Source organism: Hibiscus syriacus, unplaced genomic scaffold (genome assembly GCF_006381635.1).
Source record: "Hibiscus syriacus cultivar Baekdansim isolate YM2019G1 unplaced genomic scaffold, ASM638163v2 tig00110548_pilon, whole genome shotgun sequence".
In the NCBI taxonomy this organism is placed as follows: Eukaryota; Viridiplantae; Streptophyta; class Magnoliopsida; order Malvales; family Malvaceae; genus Hibiscus; species Hibiscus syriacus.
Genome location: NW_024062775.1, coordinates 3,890,891 through 3,913,840, shown reverse-complemented (window position 1 = coordinate 3,913,840; position 22,950 = coordinate 3,890,891). Strand labels below are relative to the sequence as shown.

The 22,950-nt window shown below is 34.5% G+C and overlaps 2 protein-coding genes across 3 annotated transcripts; both read left to right on the top strand.

The window, feature by feature from the left end:
- The first annotated feature begins 13,370 nt into the window (after positions 1 to 13,370).
- LOC120130477 (50S ribosomal protein L25-like) lies at positions 13,371 to 14,074 on the top strand. The gene is made up of 2 exons (XM_039147713.1): positions 13,371 to 13,774; positions 13,857 to 14,074. Exons 1-2 carry the CDS (start codon positions 13,418 to 13,420, stop codon positions 14,037 to 14,039), a joined length of 540 nt encoding a protein of 179 aa, XP_039003644.1. The 5' UTR covers positions 13,371 to 13,417; the 3' UTR covers positions 14,040 to 14,074.
- Positions 14,075 to 16,278: 2,204 nt separating this feature from the next.
- Positions 16,279 to 21,003, top strand: LOC120130837 (mitogen-activated protein kinase kinase kinase 5-like). Of its 2 annotated transcripts, none has more exons than XM_039147989.1 (11): positions 16,279 to 16,850; positions 17,440 to 18,069; positions 18,152 to 18,239; positions 18,341 to 18,403; positions 18,500 to 18,663; positions 18,855 to 18,930; positions 19,261 to 19,320; positions 19,394 to 19,519; positions 19,824 to 20,027; positions 20,110 to 20,207; positions 20,324 to 21,003. In XM_039147989.1, the coding sequence occupies exons 1-11, from the start codon at positions 16,396 to 16,398 to the stop codon at positions 20,517 to 20,519; spliced, it is 2,160 nt and encodes a 719-aa protein (XP_039003920.1). In that variant the 5' UTR covers positions 16,279 to 16,395; the 3' UTR covers positions 20,520 to 21,003. The 2 variants fall into 2 exon arrangements, with proteins under 2 accessions (XP_039003920.1, XP_039003919.1); XM_039147988.1 differs by having other exon boundaries at positions 19,824 to 20,033.
- The last annotated feature ends 1,947 nt before the right edge of the window (positions 21,004 to 22,950 follow it).

Below are 22,950 nucleotides of genomic sequence, written 5' to 3'. Positions count from 1 at the left end.
AGATGAACAGAGTTTCTTGTTAGGAACAAGATTTATGGTTTCAACAATTTCAGCAAAAATAATCTGAGGTAGGTTAATTTTAAAATTGTTTTCGAAACAATGTAACCACCAAAGATCTAAGGCTCTAAGAGTAGAATAACGACCTCCGGATGGTCGAAACCACCAAGAAATCATTAGATGAAGAAAACGTTCATGAAGGTCTAAGACACTTGCACTATCCCTTCTTTTATAACGAGATCCTAAAACCTGTTTTTCATTTGAAATACCATCATTATCTAATCCGAATGTATTGGCTATGTAAGCCGAGTCAATATATAAGAATTGTCCTAGAAGATAGGAACGAATTCCTATGGTTTCAGTTTCAGTTTGGTTTTTAACACAAACGACATTAGAATAGAAAATACGTTCTTCCTGGATTTTGTAAGAGTCAAAATATTGATAATACCAAAAACGATGATTTCTAGGACCAGGATGATTGAAACACGAATTTTGGATAGTCAAGTTAGGATCAATGAGATTAGGATTAGAAATTGGAATAGGAGGAGGATTTGGAGGTGGATTTGGTTCACGGTGTGAATGACTAGATGATGACCTAGCACGTTTAGGATTGGACATGGTTTAGGAAATCGGAATAGAATTAATAACCTGCAATTTAGAAAACACATGTATGCAATTCAATCAATCCCAAAACTCAATTGAGTCCTCAATATTTCAAGGTTCTCTAAATCAATCCTAATGGGCAAAGTTTTTGAAAAACTTTTGAAAAATATGGTTTTGAGAAACAATATATGTATAGTTTTCATAACAACAACATAATTTAATCAAAACACAATAATTTGAAAATAAATTTTTTTTTATTTCTTTTTTTATTTCAAAAATTTAGAAAATTTAGGAAAATTCTTGTGTTTTTGATGAAATTAGTTGTAATATCTAGTTTCTAATCACTAAATAATCAATGCCCGATCTAAAATTCAAACTAGAACTAATTAAAACTAGTTTATGTTCATAAATTGATAAAAAAAAAGAAGTTTTGGAAAAATACCTTGAATGATTTCGGATTTGAGTGAGATTAGATGAAGTTTGCACGTTTTTGATGATTCCAACAGGTTTAGAGGATGATATTTGAAGTGAATTTCGATTAAAAACGTTGATTTGAGGCAAAAATGGAGATTTGAGTGCTTAGAGGGAGAGAAACGGTGGAAGGAAGAAAATAGAGGGTTTTAAACAAAAATAAGGGTTCTACCCGTGTTTAACCAGAACCCCAGGGGGTATTGATTCCCCTGTGGTGGGAATCGGTTCCCCTTCAAAGGGGGAATCGGTTCCCTCAAGGGGGGATCGATTCCCTCTGCACCAAAATGCTAAAATCCGATTTTAAACACCAAAATGCTAAATTAATTTCCTCTAGTGGTATTGGCAACTCATATATTGAAAATTAATCATGTTCAAACAATTCAATTAATCTTTAAACGATATTTGAACATAAAATTAATTTTTCATCAAGAATCATAAACTCCCCCTAACTAATAGCAATGAATGCAATCAAAAATTACTATTATAAGCATTTTTCATTTATTATTAAAAGTGCTAAAATTATTTTAAACACTCAGTGAAGATAGATTGGTCAAACCTAATTCTCTCCTAAGTGTCCAAAATCGTTCCTTGTCTAAAGGTTTTGTAAAGATATCCGCTAATTGGTGCAAAGTATCAACAAATTCTAGAACTACATCTTCCTTAGTGACATGGTCTCTAATGAAGTGATGTTTTATTTCAATGTGCTTAGTTCTAGAGTGTTGGATGGGATTTTTAGTGAGAAAAATAGCACTAGTATTGTCACACTTGATAGGAATGGTACCTACTTCAATTCCATAATCAAAAAGTTGTTATTTCATCCATAACACTTGTGCACAGCAACTACCAGCTGAAATGTATTCGGCTTCAGTGGTAGATAATGCAACACAATTTTGTTTCTTTGAAAACCAAGAAATTAGCATATTTCCAAGGAATTGGCAAGTACCGGATGTGCTTTTCCTATCTAATTTGCATCCTCCATAATCCGCATCAGAAAAAGCATGCAAGCTAAAGCTAGAGTCTCTAGGTTACCAAAGTCCTAAACTGGGAGTGTCTTTAAGGTATCTAAAGATTCTCTTAACAGCTAGTAAATGTGATTCCTTAGGACATGATTGAAATCTAGCACATAAGCAAACACTAAACATAATATCCAGTCTACTTGCAGTTAGATAAAGTAGAGATCCAATCATTGGCCTATATAATTTAACATATACACATTTACCTCCTTCATCTAAGTCAAGCTTTGTTGAAGAGCTCATTGGAGTGTCATGAGGTTTCCCATTTTCCAGTCCAAACTTCTTGAGCATATCTTTGACGTACTTAGCTTGATTGATGAAGATGCCATCTTTTCTTTGCTTGATTTGGAGTCCCTAGAAAAATGAGAGCTCCCCCATCATGCTCATCTCAAACTTACTTTGCATTAGCTTAGAAAATTCTTAGCAAAGAACATCATTAGTAGAACCAAATATTATATCATCAACATAAATTTGAACTACTAATAAATCTTTACCTTTATGCTTCAAAAACAATGTAGTGTCAACCTTCCCTTTGAAAAACCTTTTTCAATTAAAAAATTTGACAATCTTTCATACCAAGCTCTAGGAGCTTGCTTTAAACCATAAAGAGCTTTTGTCAATTTTAAAACATGATCCGGAAAATTTGAATCTTCAAAACCTGGAGGTTGTTCCACATACACTTATTCTTTTATAAAACCATTTAAAAATGCACTTTTAACATCCATTTGATATAATTTAAATTCATTGAAACATGCAAATGCTAATAACATTCTAATTGCTTCCATCCTAGCTACGTTAGCGTATGTTTCATCATAGTCTATGCCCTCTTCTTGAGTATACCCTTGAGCAACAAGTCTAGCCTTGTTTCTCACTATATTACCACTCTCATCAAGCTTATTCCTAAATACCCATCTAGTACCTACAGTAGATTTATTACTAGGCCTTTCAACTAATGTCCATACTTTACTTCTCTCAAATTGATTTAACTCTTCTTGCATAGCCATAATCCAATGTTCATCATTTAATGCTTCTTTAATATTCTTAGGCTCTATGCATGAGATAAATGCAACATAATTACAAATATTTCTAAGAGAAGATCGAGTTGTTACCCCTTTTGATGGATCACCTATAATTTCACCATCCTTAACATAGTTGTACTCTCTTGGATAAGATACTTCCCTTTCTTCAATGATTGGATTCTCAAGAGGATCATGAGTTTCCTCATTTTTCGTTTCTTCCTTTGATGATGGTTCTCCAACGTCATGTCTAACGTCATTTGTATTTATAACACATACATCATCATTCACACAAGAATCCTTCATCGGAAGGGGATTATCATCGAAAACAACATGTATAGACTCTTCTACAACTAAAGTTCTTTTATTAAATACACGATAGGCTTTAGAATTTAAGGAATAACCCAAAAAAATTCCTTCATCACTTTTAGCATCAAATTTGCCAATGTTTTCTTTACAGTTGTTTAAAACAAAACATTTACATCAAAAAGGATGAAAATAACTAATGTTAGGCTTTTTTTTTTGAAAAATTCATATGGAGTTTTCTTTAAAATTGGCCTAATCATTACTCGATTTATAACATAACAAGCGGTATTTGTGGCTTCCGCCCTAAAATATTTTGGCAAATTATTTTCACAAAGCATGGTTCTAGCCATTTCTTCTAAAGTTTGATTTTTTTCTCTCAACAACTCCATTTTGTTGAGGGATTCTAGGTGCTGAAAATTATGGCTAATACCGTTAGAGTTACAAAATTCAGTAAATCCAAGATTTTCAAATTCAGTTCCATGATCACTCCTAACACTAGTTATAGAGTAACCTTTTTCATTTTGGATTACTTTTGAAAACGTGATGAATTATTCTAATGCTTCATCTTTATTACTTAAAAATAGAACCCAAGTATATCTAGAATAGTCATCTACCAAGACAAATGCATATTGTTTTCCACCCAAGCTAGTAGTTCTAGTTGGCCCAAAAAGATCTAAATGGATCAATTGTAAAACTCTACTAGTTGATACATCATTAATGGATTTAAAAGAAACTCGCTTTTATTTTCCTTTAGCACAAGCATCACAGATTTTATCATTATCAAATTTAAGCTTAGGCAACCCTCTTACTAGGTCTCCTTGAATTAACCGTTGCAAAACACTCATACTAGCATGTCCTAGTCTCCTATGCCATAACCAACTATCATGTTCATCCTTAGCAACTAGGCATAAATTAGTCATATCAAAAGAATCTAAATGCACCATGTATATGTTTCCTATTCTATGACCAACAATCATAATCCGATAAGATGCAATGTCAATGACTTTACAACCATTAATTTCAAATAAGACATTGAATCCTTTATCGCATAATTGACTAATACTCAATAGATTATGTTTTAATCCATTCACATATAAAACATTTTTAATTTGTATGGAAGAGGTATTACCTATTGTACCAATACCTTTAATGTGACCTTTTGAATTGTCTCCAAAAGTCACTTCTCCTCCATTTTTGGCATTAAGCTCAATGAATCGGATTTTGTCTCTGGTCATGTGTCTTGAGCATCCACTATCAAGGTACCATGAATTTGAATTTGTTTCCCGTGCCTTGTAGCAATGCTCCTTTCCCTACAAACATAGATTAATTTTTTATTTTTGGTACCCAAATTCTTTTGGGTCCATATTCATTAGTTTCCAAAATCCTAGTCCCCTTAGGTATCCATTTGTGTAGGATATTTTTATCTTTAGTAGTAATGAGTTCTTTAGGAACCCACATACTTCTAACGATTTTTCTATTAGAGGTTCTTTGGGGACCTCTATGATTGTAGTTTCTAAAACTTTTTCTAACAAAGTTGGATTTTGAATTTCCACCTTTTTCAAAATGTTTTGTTCCAACTTTATCAAAAGAAGTTTTAAGATCATCAATTTTCTTTTGATGATCATCATTGATCTTTGAAAGTAAATTTTGCAAATCTAAATTTTTCTTTTCAAACTCTTCTAGTTTGATTTGCAAATCTTTGATTTTACTTTCAAGATCGTTGTTGGTTTTGGATATGAGTTTGTTTTCATTTTTCAATTTTGAAACATCATTTTTATATTTTAAAAATAATTTCTCATAATCCGAAGCCAACCCATTATATTCCTCTAATAACTCATCATAGGATAAATCATCAAAATCGGATGAGTTAGAGGTTACCTTAGAATCTTCCCTAAATACCATTAAGCACAAGTTAGCTACTTCTTGTTCCTTTTCATCGGAACTTTCTTCATCGCTCCATGTAGCCACATGAGCCTTGTGCTTATTCTTTGATTGACCCTTTTTCTTCAATTGTGGGCAATCATATTTGACATGCCCTGGCTTTTTGCATTCGTAGCAAATGATTGGGTCCTTCTCTTTCGGTTCATTTTTGAGGCCTTCATTTCGTTTGAATTTTCTTCCTTGATAAGGTCTCATCATTTTTATGAACCGTTTGGCAAACAATGCTATTTCCTCGTCATCGTCATCGTTATTCCAATCACTCTCATCTTTTGTGGATTTGAGAGCAACTCCAATGTTTTTCTTCTTCTCCTTCTTATTTGGTGTCTCGTCAATCTTGTCGAGGTCCACCTCATCTTCGAGCATCATTTCATGAGTGAGGAGTGACCCAATTAGCTCTTCAAGAGTTAAGGACGTTAAGTCCTTAGACTCGATGATTGTCGTCTTCTTTGATTGCCACGATTTTGGGAGGGAGTAGACTAACTTCCTCACAAGCTTTTCATTTGAAATGATCTCTCCATATGATTTGAGACCATTGACAATCGTTGAAAATCTATCCGTCATAGCTTTGATATCTTCATTTGGTTTCATCCTGAAATTTTCATAGCTATGCGTTAGAATACTAATTTTAGATTTCTTTACCTCATCGGTACCTTCATGAGTGACTTGAAGTTTGTCCCATATTTCTTTGGCGGTTGTACACGATGAAACGCTTCCGTATTCATCTGGTCCAAGAGCACAAAAAATGATATGGATGGCTTTGGAGTTGAGCTAGAACATTCTTGTCTCTCCTTCACTCCACAACCTTGGATGAGTGAGAGATTTGATATATCCTTCTTCTACAACATTCCATGCTCCCATGTCACTTGCTTGAATGAAGTACATCATTCTATTCTTCCAATAGGCATAGTTAGCTCCATTTAAGAAAGGAGGCTTGTTGACGGGCATCGAGTAAAGACCGGAGTCGAAGTTTGAAGCGGAGGCCATTGATGACTTTGATTATCGATATAACTCTTCCCGAATCGACTCAAGAGGCGATTAAACCTTCAAATGAGTTAGGCTCTGATGCCAATTGTTAGGTTAATCGATTGACTGAATCGGCCAAGAGGGGGTGAATTGACAATAAAAAAATTTGTGGAAGCTTTTGCAGAAAATTGAAAGAAATTGCACAACGATTTAGAGTGGTTCGACTTTATCAACCAAAGTCTACGTCCACTACTTTAGCTATCCACACTAAGGATTTTCCAACAAATTCACTAATTTGTTTTTCTTTTGAGGCCAAAGAGATAACCTTACAACTCCCTCAAGAATATACCCCAATTCTTGAGAACACTCTTTTCTCAAAGAAAATTCAAATTTGTAAACTTACAAGAAAAACCTCACAAGGCAAATATGTTTGCACAATTCTAGAACAAAGAAAGAACACTCAAGGATAAATACAATTGAGCACAATGAGTGTTCTTGAAAGCAAAATGAATATTGAATGAAAAATAGGCTTGAAATGCTCAAACTTGAGGTTTGATGCTTTCTCTTTGATTCTCTCTTGATTCTAATTGCTTGATGTTTCTTGTTATTGATCAATGGCTTCTAAGCTTGCTTAAATACACCTTGAATCAATTCTGAACGTTGGGGATAATTAGAGAAAATAATATAGCCATTTTAGTGTGAAAACAATTAATAAAACAGTTTGGAGCGTGGGGGGAATCGGTTCCCTAAGTGTAAAATTCAAATATTTCGACCGTTATACAAGGGGGAATCGGTACCCCCTGGGGGGGAATCGGTTCCCTCCGAGCATACTGGAATTCTCGGAGCCAAACCATTCAGGGGGGAATCGGTACCCCCTTGGGGGGGAATCGGTTCCCTCTGAGCAATCTGGAATTTTTGGCTTTGAAATGGTTCGAAATACTTTGTAAAATTATTTTGAAATTGTTTTAAGTTTAAAACTTAATTTTACACTTTGAGTAAGGATTAAAAATGATCTTTGAAAGATTTGGAGTAATGTTTTGATATTCGAATAATTCTATCGAATATACTTAGAAAATCATTTGGAAAATCTTAAAATTCATTTAACTTAATTTGTTATATCGAAATATCAAAATGTTTTCAACAAAATGGTAAATGCAATGCCCCCATTCTTCTTTGATTATCCATGCCCCTGAATTTATCAGGTTCTAGATATTGCGCTTCAGTTCCTTAGTTCTTAGAGGAATGTCTGGAGTTTTCTATGTGGTGACTGTACATGAGATTAACATCGTAGCCCTCGGGATATAGGGGCTTTTTTCTCAGATCATTATGGAAGGCTCAGTCCTATAACCAGCTGAACAAGCTCCAACTGTATTGATTTTAGCTTTTTGCTTCTATTCAATGTGGTTAGGACCACTTCATCGAATCCTCCGTAGATTAATTTCATGTTTATGTGGAAATGCTTAAAAATGAAATGTATATGCAAAATACAAAGATACAAATGCCTTCAATTATATATTGAATCTGAAGTGGATCGCCGCTTCATCTTAGACCTTCGTCCTTGAAAATGCCCCTCAAGTATTATATATCGTAACTCTATTAATGCCCCAGCGGTGCGGAAATCAGTGCGTCACTCCTTGATAACTAGAGATGATATGATCGTAGATGAGAATCTACTGTTGGGTTACTCATCGGATATATGGATCATCATATTAGTCTCGAATGTTACACAATCTTCGAGCTCATTGCTTCGTCTCGGATCTTCGTATTCGGAACTGATGCCCCTCAATGCTCTGTAAACTAACTCCATTAATGCCTCAGCGGTGTTGAAGCCAGTGCATTGCTCTTTAGTGGTAAGCGATGAGATGATTATAGATAAGACTCCTCTACTGTATTACTCATCGGATTAGTGAATCCTTACTTCAGTCTCGAATGTTGCACAATCTTCGAGCAAGTCTCATTCTTGTACTCTGAACTTCTTTTAGCCCTTTGTGTATGTGTATGTGATTGTTTGATTGAAAACTTTTATCTCTTCTTGTGAAGATTTTCTCATGAATATCCCCTTGCTGATCAACACTCTTGCATTATGTTATGACGATGCAATGTAATGCAAAAATTACAAAATATGACATAGACAAAAGAAAAAAATAGGTTAGTGTACACAAATAAAAGAAGTGGAAAATAGTTAGTATAGGTAAGATAATTGATACAGATAAAAATGTTATTCAAATATGAATATAACACCTACCCATCATGATATCTACCCGAGCATAGATAACATTCCTACCCATACATTCTATCCACCCACAAAGATGTATTTTCAAGACATTAATCCTAACCGCATGGTATCTAGTTCGCATACTATTATTCAAAAAATTAAAGCAAAAATAAAGGTTCAGAAATGCTCCTCCTTTGTGTATACTTAATTTGGATACATACTGACAGACAGAGGTTCGGTATGACTATACCTATGTTGAGCGTTCTACGGTTCATTGTATGTATGGTTTCGGCTCTAACGAGAAAAAAATGTACTCGAATTATCCTTGATGTCGGTGCCCCCTTGGGCTGCCAACCCTCAATCCTCACCCATTATAGACTTAAACGGATCGAGTTCAATTCGAGGGGATACATTGCCTTATGCCCATACGGAGAATAAATTCACACGAAGACATAAGGTATATGAATCCCGAAGGTTACTTGCTAGGCCCATACGGAGAATAAATTCCCACGAAGGCGTCACTTTCACCCCCACTTAAAAGGGTTCAGAGCTCGTGTCTAGAGCTCATGTCATGTAAATGCACGTGATGTGTGTGAGGAGGAACGTACCTACCTTTGACTCAAAAGGAAACGTAAAAACTCTCGAAAACTTGGACAGAGCTGAAAGCATAAATTAAAATGTTAGTATGACAATTAAAAAATAAAGCAATTAAAAAACTCAATAAAAGGAACATAAGTTAACTAAAGACTCGAACTCATAATTTCCACCACAACGACAACGTGTAAACGACCTATAGCCTGACTCTCTAAAAAATTCCCCAGCGGAGTCGCCAAGCTGTCATAACCATTTTTAGGTGGAACCATTATTTATGGTTTTAAAACGATTACGACTTTAATTTGGAAAACTTGGTGATTTTGAATTGATTGAAATAAAATGGAAAAGGGAGTCGCCATCGACCTTTGGGTTAGGTAGGTCGAATACCTAAAAACGTCTTTTAAAATAATTTTAAGAAAAATCATTTTTTAAGACAAAATTTGGTCTGCGTTACCAAAGATTCATTTAAATGGATTCGGGAGTCGGTTACGTTCGGGGAAAGGTAAGCACCCCACAACGCCCAAAATTAGTACTGTATCGCTTACACATTGTTATAATGGTGGAAATTACAAATCGAATATAAAGTTAAATTATGATTCGTTTATTGAACATTGTTTAATTTACTTCGAATTAATTACAGAAAATTCTTTAACTCGAAAAGAAATCTCGAAATTAGTAATCCTCCATCGGGAAAGCTAACTCGACTATTTCTTATCAATAAAAGAATATTCCCTCATTAATAAATATACAAATCGAATATAAGTTAAAATCGACATTTGCGTGAAATAAATTGTCATTTAAAAACATGCATCGTATTGTACGACAAAAATGAATTAATTAGTAAAAATGAAATTGATTTATTTCGAGTTCCATTTAATTCGAACGTCGTATTAGATTGTACCACTTCGATCAAGTGATACTTTCCACGCCCGTTCTACCAATTCGCGTTCTCGAAACTATTAAAATAACATTAATATTTAAGGAAATATAATAGAAACACATACGATGTAACATAAAATATTTGTAACATATAATAATAATATTTACAATATGTACATACATAAGGGACTGGAATGAAAACAAATAAATATTGCAAACCAAAATATAAATGAACACAAAAAAAAATTGAACTTACAAAGGACCAAAATAGCAAACGCATAAACTCAAAGGACTAAAATAGTACAAATAGGAATTTAAATGACTGATATGGCCTAAACATTAACTTAAATTACTAAAACCATAAAAACAGAAACTTAAGGGTCTAAATAACAAAAATAGAAATAATCCAGAGATAAAAAACAAAATATAAAACAATACATGTACTATAAGTGCAAATAAACCAAAAATAATATTAGGGACCAAAGTGAAATGAACAAAAACATAAAGGATCGAAGCATAATTAAACCAAATACCATCAGTGGCTGAAATAAAACATTTACAAATCTCATGACCAAAATCAAATATTCATAAAAATATAACACATGAAATTAGTGGTTAAATAATAAATATTGAAACATACATGCTCGAAATAAAATGAAATGGAATTTCATTTAATGGTCTAATAATAACATTACAAGACCCTAAGGACTCAAAGTGTAGTTAACCCTCACGCAGAAATCACGTAGAAGGTCCCCCTAGAATGACACCGTTTTGTGTTCGATATATAAGCCCAAAATGGGCTTTGTTTAGCATTTCTTCTCTCATTTGTTTCTCTGCTGAAACGAGAGAAGAGAGAGAGTTCATAACTCTCTCAACTCTCTTAACGAAGAGAGCACAACCGCGGTGGCCGGAGGCTCCCACGGGGGGCCGACGGGAGTGCACGGTGGCCGGAAGAGTGAAACTGACCCCAAACACTCTTCTCCTCGCCCTTTACCCAGATCCAACACTATATTAACAAAAAAAACTAAACCAATGACCCTAGATCTACGTTTATACCTTTCGAAATATTGAAGACCTAGTGACCCCTCCTTTCCTCCGGTGAACTTGGTACTCGGTGAGTCTTCTCTTCCCTCACCCTCTATTTTTCTCGCTATATTTTTTTAGTTTCGAATGGGGTTTGCTCTCTGTTCTTTTCCCTTTTTTGTGTTCCCCTCTTACATTGTTATTCGATTGAGTTATATACCCTTACAGAGGAAAAATAAAACAATGATAGTGGAAGCACACTAGTATGGGCATGGCATAGGGACTTGTATGGCATGGGCAAGGTGTTGGCATGGGGGCTGCTGGAAGTGGTCGACCAACGCAGGCTTGGGAAACTGCACAGCTTTGGGAACAGCAAGGTATGGGTTGTGCATGGGGGGACAAAAATTGTTTATTACAACAGTTTCTCATGTTTTATCCCCAACACAACAACTAGTATTCATGAATATATAAATATGCGGATTTGAGCACAAACCAAGTGACCTCTATAGTAAAGGAATTATTGTTATTCTTTGAGGACTTGGGTTTTAGCACCATAGATGCTAGAGGTGTGAGCGTTCAATAAGGTTGAGAGTTATATTTGAACAAATATTGTCTTGTACTTACCCTAAATTAATAAAAAAATGTGCGGACTTAAAGAAGGAGATTGTTAGAGATCAGTTACAGAGATACAAACGGAAGACAGAAGTTGGCTCAATCAAGTCAGTGGAGAGGGATTCTAGAGTTTTAGTTGTGCACGTAAATGAACAAATCGTTTTATGAATTGTCTGGTTATATTCACGAACAAATCCGTTCATTGAATCGTTTATAAGCTCGTTTACATCATTCTTCTTCTTATTTTTTGTTACATTTTAAATATTAGTGAAGGTAGAGACTAAATTGAACACAAAGTGAATCTTGGAGTTTAAACTATGAAACCTAATGAGCTTAAGAATTAGTAACGTAATTTCAACATTTTATTCCCAAGCAACGAACATGTTGATGAATATATAAATGAGCATGTTGGCAAACATATAAACTAACATGTCTGCTAACGCTAAGCAAACCAAACACCTAAAAAAACAAGCGAACATAACACAATATTAAAAATTTAAATTAGCACAAACTAAATATGAGTAACTCCGATAAACAAACAAACACGGACATAATCTCATGTATTCTCTTGTTTTAGTTAATGGAGTTTCTTTTGCAAATAACTTGTAAACTTTGGTTAAAATATGGTGCAAAGGGATAGAGGTAAACGGGTGGATAACAAGTCTTCTATTGCAAGTTAAAAACACGTCCTCATCTTCCACTCCTTTGCATAGGGCATGCAAGATAATAAGGTTGATATTTTGATGGTTGATAAAGGGAAGAAGAAAATCAATCACATTCCTTCATTAACCGATAGTGTGAGTTAGCAGTGCACTGATACAAATGTACAAGTCCAATTGTATATACTAATGCCATGTTGGGTAGTTTCTCGAATTTGTCACCACAGGTTACTGCAGATCATAATGCTTCATTAACCTTCTATCAGAAGTGTTGATCAATTGTAGGTACTGATGTTCAACATTGTTGTCAATGGCTTGATGAGAGAGCCTTTCCCAACCGAGGATCTTCATAAAAAAAATGGATTAAGTATTATTATAATAATTACAATTTTTTATATTATTGATTGACTAATCGAGATTGAATACTGTCAAGGGTGACCCTCCTAACCCAATTTACTCTATTCACAATCAACAGGATTCGAATCTTTGACATTGCTTAAAGAATTTAATACCTCGTCCTACTAGACTAACCGATTGTTGGTTGATTTTCATCACAATTTTAATATAATTTGACAAAAATTAAAATCAATTTAATATAATTAAAAAAACGATAGATAACATTTGGAACATATACAAGGATTAAATTCACAAAAATAAAAAAAAACCCGGGTATATATTATGCCTAAAATTGCCAATTATTATAGGTTTATATAACAAATAAGTACTTAAAATATGTCTTTTTTTTCATTTAAGTATTTAAATTATTTTTGGTCAAAATAAATATCTAATTCTTTTATCAAAATAAGTACTTAAATTAATCAATTTTTTTCTTAATACCTAAAGTATTATTTAATTAATGTCACATGTTAACTTTTTTTTAAAAAATTTAGATAAAAAATTTAAATATTTTAAATACTTATTTTGACAAAAAGATATAACTTTAAGTATTTATTTTGAATAAAAATAATTTAAGTAGTTAAATAAAAAATATATAAAATAATTTAAGTAGTTAAATAAAAATATATATAATTTAGATATACTCCAACCAACTAACATCCACAAAACCCTCAATTCCAGAAATCAAACGAAGTCACACCAACTGTCAACAACCCACACTCCGGCCAAATGTCTAGGTTGTGGCGCGGCCTGAAAACAGTGGTCCAAATATCACCGGCGAACACACACCATTACCACACCATCCAAGCCATCCCTCGAGAATGCACCGGCAGCCGTATCTCGAGCCGTGATAGAGCCCAAGGTAGAATCCCCGCAGTGGTTTTCTCCCAGGGCTTGCTCGAGAAAAACCCAAGTAATCGTTCCCCGTCAAGGAAACAACTTTTGACTACCGAAGGAAAGCAGATTCGACCCATTATCATGTCGGTCGAACTCCCTTTCTTTTGTTCCACGACGTTCCAGCTTCAGATCCGCGCCGGTTCTGGGTCTTCAATCTTACTTGAATCCGGTAGAGTTTTACCTATCAAGGCAAGCTTTTTTTTTTCTTTTTTCATTCTTAGCTTTCATTGTTACCCAAGTTCAAATTTTGTTTTTTGGGATGTTTTTATAGACTCATAGGGACGAGGAGACTGGTAAAATATTGAATTTGGTGTTTGTTTGGGCGGATGAAGGGACTGAACTGAAGGTTGACGTGCCTGTTGTTTTCAAAGGATTAGAGGATTGCCCCGGTCTTAAGAAAGGTATAAAATTTACTGCAGTTGTCCCCATTTCATCTTTGTTTGATCGATGTTAATATTATCCAAGTTTTAAACTTTACCATGTGATGTTCATTTTCTTGCCCACCGCTCCATTTAGATGAAAATATCAAGTCAATCTGAAATTCTGTTTTTGGCCAGAAAAACTTGTTGGGTAAAGTAAGTGTTTTGTGTTTTACAAAGTTCAATAGAAAAATAGCAAGGCTTTATCAAGTCTTCTTTTGTGATCATACTCAATAACATGGTTTTTAAATAACGGACCGTTAATATTATAGCGGCCTCGATTTCGGGGTTGCGTCACCATTCGAAACTGATATTGTTGAATTTAGCGGTGAGTAGCAGAATCAAGTCGATAGCGGTCCGTCGCGCCCGTAATTTAACGTGTAACTGTGAATAGAGTTGATAATGAGACACTATTACCGTTTTTCAACCGTTACTATAAAAAAATAAAAAAAAGCCAAAATTGTCAATAAAAACACAAAGCTCGTCCAACAAAAATAGAGAAGGAAGAAATCAAAAAAGCTCTATAAACTTAAAAACCAAAAATCAAAAACAGAGAGCACATCCAGCAAGACTCCACCATTCACGCAAAGATCAAACCGGAGAAAAATTGAGCAGCAACGGAACGGGCTTCGGAATCCATTTGAGAAGGTAAGAAATCAAGAAAAGTAAAGGTTTTCATCCCTATATCTAATTCTCTCCACCACCGATGAATATGGTTGAGTGGACGCTATTGGAGAAGAAACCACGAAGAAACATGGAGAAAGGAGAGAACAGTAGGTGTGGTTGTTGTTGGGGGAGTTTAGGATTAAAATATTTTAGGGTTTATTAGACTTAAAACATAATTCACTCACATTCATATTTTCAATTTTTAATTTTTTTAAGGGATATATTAATTTGTCATTCCTACTACTTTTAGAATTTAGAATTTAATCCTTAGTTTAGAATATAAATTTTATTTTTTATTTAATTTAGTTCTAATTTCAATCATTTAAATAATAATGTATTCATAATGTTATTATTAAGTAATTATCTTATCATATTACCGGATTTTTAAAGTCTTTTATTTAATTAAATTATATATGTATGTATGTATCATTTTCACTTAGAAAACATTCAAAAAGTTATTAAAAATGATTCTTATAATTATAATTATTATGTTTAGGGTATTTGTGCGAAATTTAAAATAATTCACGATCGCGACACCCGCAATGACTACAATGACATCAGTTATGAATGCAATCACGATAAACATAACACGACCGCGAACGCCATTTAAATCCTTGCTCAGTACTGTACACTGCTCAACTGGTAGTCGGTTATGTTGCTTGGACTCGTATTCGAGCGTCTGACATGAGTATATATATATTCGAGAGTGCTTGGAAGGTCGTATTTCTGTACTTATGTCTAAAAATGCATCAAATGATTAGATTTTTTTCTTCTAAAGCAGTTTTCCAGGTAACCAGTATCCGAGTAATGTGGGTCACATCCATAGGGTGTATCATCTCCATTTTCTTTTAATGTTTGTAGTAATTTTCATATATGTTTCTGTCATTGGAATTTATGAAGGCTTAGAACTAGGGTAGCGGAGTAGTGTTGCCTTAGTTTAGGTTTTAACTCATTTTGACTTTATTCCTTCTCGTAGCTTGCTATCGTTGACTTCTGTATATCCTTCTCTTCATATTTCCTCTTTTTAAATTTAATCGGTTCTTACGTTTCTGTCTATATGCAGAGATTTTTATGCAGGTATTTATTTGCATGGATTACTTCCATTACAGACGCGTATATGAAAGATGCATATGAAGACTGTTCAACTATGTATTTATTTATTTATATATACATTGCATTTTTTTTATTGTCGGATGTCTTCCACGGAAACTGCTCTCAACTTGACATTGGGGGCAACCTACTACCCTACCTCCCCTTATCCCATTACATATGAGAATAGAATTTTGTTGTTGTTGTTGTTGTTTATGTATGCATCTTCCTGCATTTGAGTTAGCATATGATTTTGAAATTTCTGGTGTTTATAAATCATATTTTTAGCGTACTGTTATGGATAATTAACTATTATAAAAAAAAAGAAAATTGCCAATTTATTTATTTTATTAAAATAAAAATTGTGAGGAGCAGATGTTAAGTCAGTTAGAGGCATAATAAAAAAAAGACTAAAAGAAACTTTTATTAAGCGCTTTAAAATAAAGAAGGATTTTTCTGTTATTAACCGCGCAATGTTTCATAAAAGGAAAAGAAACCCGAATTTTTAAACCGGAAAACGCCATTGCTCATCCAATCCTTTGGAACATCATCATTGTTCCATGGGTTTTCCTCTCGTTAATTTCTAAAATTCAAATTTGAATCATTTATTCTGATTTTTCAGTATGGTTTCTAGCCATGAGTTGTTTTCATAACATTTCGTTTTCTTCTCTGCCCTCCCGCAGCTCCTCCTCGCCGTCGCTGAAATATAGTGAAGATAATAATAATCATTGTCAGCGGAATCAGCGTCCCAAATCGCGTTACTACTTGGGGTTTAGTATTGCCGGTTCTAGGTTTAGAAGGCACAGGGAGCCGAGGCGTCTAACCGACCAGGAAGTTCCTCATAAGGAGGAATCGGTGGTTTCGCAGCAGTCCGATGGTGGTTGCGAGACGCAGTCTTCGTCCCCTTCGCGGGCTTCAAAGTCATTTTCATCATCGTCGTCGGCCTTGGCGGTTCCTTTGCCGCTCCCGCTTCCGGTTCCAGATGGAGACGGGGAGCAAAGGTTGCTGTCGCTGATGGAAGTTGGACATTGTAAAGGTTTAGAGGATAGAGATACAGATAAAGCAGATGAAACTACTGCTTCGCTAATTGAGTAAGTTATTAAAATATTATCTCAACTGAAATTTTATTTTAAAACTTATGATCAAATAAATTCATTTATCAATTGAATTATTATCTGAAAATTTTATAATTAAAATTTTATATCTTATTCGATTATGAAACTTTAAATAAAAATTTAATTGAGACAACATTTCATACTGACTTATTTGATTATTTGATTCAACAGTGACCGATTAATTATATTAGTCTATTATTCTCTATTTCAATCATTTGACGCCTTTAGTTTCGTTCTGTGAATCTTTTAGAAACATTTTCATAATCATTTGATGTCTTTCGTTTCGTTCTGTGAATGTTTCAGAAATAAATTGCTAAAGGATGAGATCTTCCTAATTGTAATTCTATTTAGTTGATAATTTAAATGCCAGAAATGAATTATGAGCTTAAGGATGATATATTCATGACCGCAATACTACTTTGATTGATAATCTAAATGTTCTATCTGAAATTTAGATTTGTAATTTATTTAGGTTTTATATTTATAGTCATTGGAGTTATTTTCTGATAAGTTGTTTTAGCTGGTTTTCCTAAAATCTTAAGCTTTCTAATTTCTCCGATTACAGTGAATTTGCTTCTCGTGACTTGAGGAAGACGACAAAGAACGTGGAAACAATATCTTCCTCTAGGGCGATGCAACAAGAATTGATTAAAGGGGATAGTTATCAGGATGAGTTTATGGTGCATTTTCCCATTAGCAGTGCTCCGACGAGTCAGATTGCGAGTCCTGTAGCCACCCCACAAAGACTGAGTGCTGCCGATGTGTTTCCACATTATATTGCTCCCGCGTGTAATCAATTTTGGTCCGCCCCGGAGATGAAGGCATTAGATGTTGCAGGGCTTCCTTCCCGAACATTCCATGATTACAATGCATTTACCACCGATCATACTCCACCTCACAGTTCACCAAATCGAAGTCCTACTCGAAGTAATAGAAGCCAAAGTGGACCAACTTCACCAATTCATGGAAGGTTGTCACTTGAGAGTATTGATATGTCATCATTGCGACCTGAATGTAATGGCCATATCTTTGTCCATCCGTTACCTCGTCCTCCAGGAGCAGGCTTGGCTTCCCCACCCGCTTCCATGTCCCAAGTTGCTAATAAACCAGAGTCATTGCCAATGAATTCTAAATGGCGAAAGGGCAAGCTTATTGGGCGCGGTACATTTGGAAGTGTTTATGTTGCCAGTAACAGGTATACCGTATAATTTCTCTTGGTCTTTGCCGCCTATTTCACTTGCCATCTAAAGCCTAAAATGGATTCCTGTTTCCGACAGAGAAACTGGAGCTTTATGTGCAATGAAGGAAGTTGATATATTTACAGATGACCCAAAATCTGCAGAGTGTATAAAGCAACTAGAGCAGGTTTTTCTGCCAAAAATGTTACATTTCTTCATTCTAGGGAGATAGAAGTGATATAGCTGTTTGTTACTTTTATGGAGCCTTAACTACTTTCTTTATTGCAGGAGATCAAGGTTCTTAGCCATCTCAAGCATCCAAATATTGTGCAGTATTATGGTAGTGAAAAAGTAAGTGCTGATTGCATGTTGTGGATTTCACCTATCCTTTTGTTCCACTTAACATCGTAAGAATTTCCATTAAGGAATACAAATTACCGTGTGCAGGTGGAAGACAAGTTCTATATATATCTGGAGTATGTTCATCCTGGTTCAATTAATAAATATGTTCTTGATCACTGTGGTGCCATAACAGAATCTGTTGTTCGCAATTTTACTCGCCATATTCTTTCCGGGTTGGCTTACCTGCACAGCACAAAGACAATCCACAGGTACAAAGCACTGCCCTCATCTGGCTGTTAAAAACAGCCTATTATAGTATATAAGTGAATGGCATCTTCTTTCTTCCAACTTAAATTTAAGCATGGAAATACTAGTAGTTTGAGGAGAGGTAAAAACCTATTTCAGTATTCTATAACCAAGTATTGGTGGCTTAATATGCTGTGTATCTTTTTATGTTCAGGGATATTAAAGGAGCTAATTTGCTTGTTGATGCATCTGGGGTTGTCAAGCTTGCTGACTTTGGAATGTCGAAACATGTAAATTTTGTATCTCCCCCCTCTTGCGACACATGCTAGTTACAGATAAGTCATCTATAGTTTTAACCATAGGATCATTTACTGCATTCATCCCCACAACTCCAATCCTTTATTCTTTATTGGACAATTTAGTTAAGCTTAAAAGAAGTGGAAAATATAAATGGACATAAGCACTAATGAAGTAGGTAGACAAGATTAATTAAATCTTTGTATGAATACTAGAGTTGATTAGCTTGGTGTGGCAAATGCTGTCATCATCATAATCATAGCTCGTTAGTTTTTATTTTTCTGATTCAGCTTGAATAATTTTTTATCCCTTTTGCTGCACAGCTTACTGGAGAAAGAGCTGATCTCTCTTTGAAGGGAAGCCCTTACTGGATGGCTCCAGAGGTATTATCTCGCAATTTTATAGTTATATGATTTCTGTATTTTAAACATACTGAAACTGGTCATTTCCTTACAGCTCATGCAAGCAGTGATGCAGAAAGATAATAGTTCCAAGCTTGCTCTAGCTGTTGATATTTGGAGTTTGGGCTGTACAATTATCGAAATGTACACTGGTAAAGCACCATGGAGTGAGTATGAAGGGGTAAGCACCTGATGTATCTTAATTCACGTTATACATCTGCTGAGCCTTGGAGAAAATTTTGAGCATTCAAACTTCCCACTGTTGCATGAAACGACATCAGATTACGGAAAAGGAAAATAAAAGTTGGGCTTTGTGCTTCTCATAATGCTAATAATCATGCATTGTATGCCATTTAGACTTATCTGTCAATCATTAAAACTTAAGAGTGTCCTAATTGCGTGCAGGAAGGACAAGTCAATTGCTTTGGGTTTGTTTTTAAATAAGAGATGTTGCGAACTTCTCTGTGCTCTCTTTGTTAATGCAGGCTGCCGCTATGTTTAAAGTGATGCGGGATACCCCTCCAATACCCGAAACCTTATCATCTGAAGGGAAGGATTTCCTGCGTTGTTGTTTCAAAAGGAAACCTGCAGAGAGACCATCTGCAAGCTTATTATTAGAGCACCGATTTGTTAAAAGCCCCCTCCAGTCGGGTGCCTCACCGAGTGCCTCATCCTTTAATGGCATAAAAGTAAGGGTAAACAAGAATACATACCCAGTTGTCGCCATTAGCATATAATAGTTTAGTTAATAATTAGTTGAATAATATGCAGGATGCGCCACTTAGTCCAGTTGAGCGATCTGAATTTAAACTGGTTCAGTTGCCGGTGCAGACTAGCTTGCAAAGTTCAAAACCTGTGACCCCTGACAGGCAAGAGTTACACTTTTTGCAACATGGCATTTGCATATCGTGACTGCCAAATTCAATCGTATGCTTTCTTTTCTCGACTGTCCATTTCAGCTTCACGAATTATTCTTTTTCTCCAGCAAGACTGCACAACGATCTCATTACAAGCATTCCGAGCTATCAGCGGCCCCGCGATGTTCTCCTCGTTCATCCTTTGAGGTTCCTCCTAGTTTGTATTCCCCGTCCTCGGGTCCAAATACTCATCACCCCATCCCTTCCAATACCGTTAATAGATCTAACAACCAGGAGTCTAAGAAGAACCATAACTTCAGATAACATGGAAGAAACGAAGAAACATTGTGTATTCAGGCAGCTTCAAGCATTGCATTGGATTCCAAGAAAACAGAATGTGGTCCGACACATGGCCATGGAGAACTGAACTAAAACCTCCCTATCGAATTGCTGTCTTCAATGCCTTATCGAAGTTTCCGAAGCCTTTTCATCCTGGAGGCATTATCCAGGGACTGGTTTTTTGTAAATTACTGACTTTTTTCATAGCTTCCAAAATTGTGAAAGCTCTCTTTTTTTCCCCATCCATGCATATTCTTACAGAAGGTGACATTCTAATCTCCATAAGTAGATTTTAGGAAGTGTAAGTTAGCTATATATCATTTCTCTTTTAGTTCCCACATCATGGGTACTATGCCGTCCTCGGCCTCTTGTTCATACATTGTTCCAGAAAATTTCATGTATTAGTGTTTGAACTCCAATCCAGCATGATGTTTGATTGGCAGAGATTATGATAAATTGCATTTTTTTAGCAATTTTTTCCTTTACATCATATTACTAATACCATTAATAACATATATCAATATTCTAATGTATTATTAAGTATATGGGGAATGCAAACTAATTACTAACACCAACACAACGTTTCTATTAAAATTCAGATCTATTTAACGTTATTTTTTGTCACGACTATCAAATTAATATATTTTTATTTTAAAACATTATATCAATGAACTCTTGTAAATAAGGGTAAATTACACGTTTAGTACCTAAACTTTCAAAACAAAATTCAAAATTTAACGTTAACATGTGTACTAAAATGAAACAAAAACTAAACTTCATATATAATTTTGAAAAAACTAAAAGTTTAGGTATTAAAATGGATCAAAACTGATAGTTTAGATATTAAATACGTAATTTACCCAAAATTATAATGAGTGATTTTAATTGTTAAAGGAGTTTTATTCTTTATAAAAGCTCTGTATTCAAGCAGTTAAATCTGCAGAGCATGTGTATCGTTATAAACTTAAAAAAAATCATCAGCAAATATTGTATTGTAATTACCCGTTTTAGACGCATGTATAAAGTTTAGATAAAAGATAGGATAAGAAAAAGTGGTTTATTACATAACCAAAACGCCAATTATAGTTTGTTTCCCAGGAGCAGACGATTCTTTTACATAACCAAAATATCGTAAAAGAGCTGATTGACTTGATTTCAATTGCCTTAAAAACCAATTGGTTTACTAACCCTATTAAACTCAAACTCATCTTTGGTACGACTAGAGAAATGTTTTACCATAAATGTTAATATTTTTTTTAATATTTTCGATAAAATGTTACCTAAAACATTTTTTTACTGAAAATGTTAATTTCGTTACCTAAATTTCGGTAGAAAAAAATAACATTTTAGATAACGTCTAATATTAACGTTTTCGGTAGAAAAAATAATCTTTTAGGTAGCTTTTTATCAGAAATGTTAAATATTTTAGGTAACGCATAATATTAACATTTCAGGTAGAAAAAAATAATGTTTTAAGTAGCACTTTACCGAAGATAAAGTAAAATATAACCAAAGATAAATCTAAAAATTTATTTAGGAGTGCCAGAGTTGAGCTATAAACTTTTGATAGATCAATGTGCATTTTATTATTGTTATATTAATTTACTTATTTTTATTATTCAAGGGGTTGGAAGCTAATTTTTTATTAATCTAGGATAAGTATGAGGTAATATTTATTTAAAGATAATTCTTAACAACTTGACAATAAACATTCTCATCTATGAGATTTTTAATACTTGAACCCAGGACTTCAAAGAATAACAATAATTACTTTATCACCGAGATCGTTTGGTTCGTGCGGAATTCAATTCTTTTATGTATAATGTATGCGCCTACTATATATTCGAAAAATGTTACATAAATAACACCTACCAAGGATACTTGAAACACGTAATAACTTAAAAATATATCCGAATAATTCACGTTGCAGCTGGTTCATGCTTACGCTGTTTAATATTTATCCATTGCTGGTTACATGTCAGTAGCTGATATGCAAATTGCCACTGATGGATCTATTTCACCACTTCATTAAACCATCTCTGAGGTGTATCTTCCACTACTACACTTACTGATATTACTTTCGGCATATAAATATTAAGTATTTTCGCATGCCGTTGAACTTTAGCAGCCCAGTTTTTCTTCACATGGTAGTCACTTAAGTCAAACTTGAGTGACTATAATTTACAGTCATCTTCAAACGGAAACATTTTTCATCTAGAGGAATACACCAGTGATGCCATTTTCTATGGGAAGATACATGGGATGGGATGGGATTGGACCCGACCCACTGAAGTTGACATCAGATAGTGGCTCTACCACTATCAGGTATTGTATTCAACTCTCCTTTGGGTTACTTTCCGTATAAATAGCTCTGAGTTTCCATTCCTCGAGCAATCCGGAATCGAGTTTCGGTGTT

What these genes read in the sequence shown, in the direction of transcription:
- LOC120130477 (XM_039147713.1), top strand. Translation starts at nt 13,418, where the DNA reads ATGTCTAGGTTGTGGCGCGGCCTGAAAACAGTGGTCCAAATATCACCG. An exon ending in GTAGAGTTTTACCTATCAAG is followed by an intron (nt 13,775 to 13,856) that starts GCAAGCTTTTTT and finishes ATGTTTTTATAG; the next exon opens with ACTCATAGGGACGAGGAGAC.
- LOC120130837 (XM_039147988.1), top strand. Translation starts at nt 16,396, where the DNA reads ATGAGTTGTTTTCATAACATTTCGTTTTCTTCTCTGCCCTCCCGCAGC. An exon ending in GTTTATGTTGCCAGTAACAG is followed by an intron (nt 18,070 to 18,151) that starts GTATACCGTATA and finishes TGTTTCCGACAG; the next exon opens with AGAAACTGGAGCTTTATGTG. An exon ending in ACTTTGGAATGTCGAAACAT is followed by an intron (nt 18,931 to 19,260) that starts GTAAATTTTGTA and finishes TTTGCTGCACAG; the next exon opens with CTTACTGGAGAAAGAGCTGA.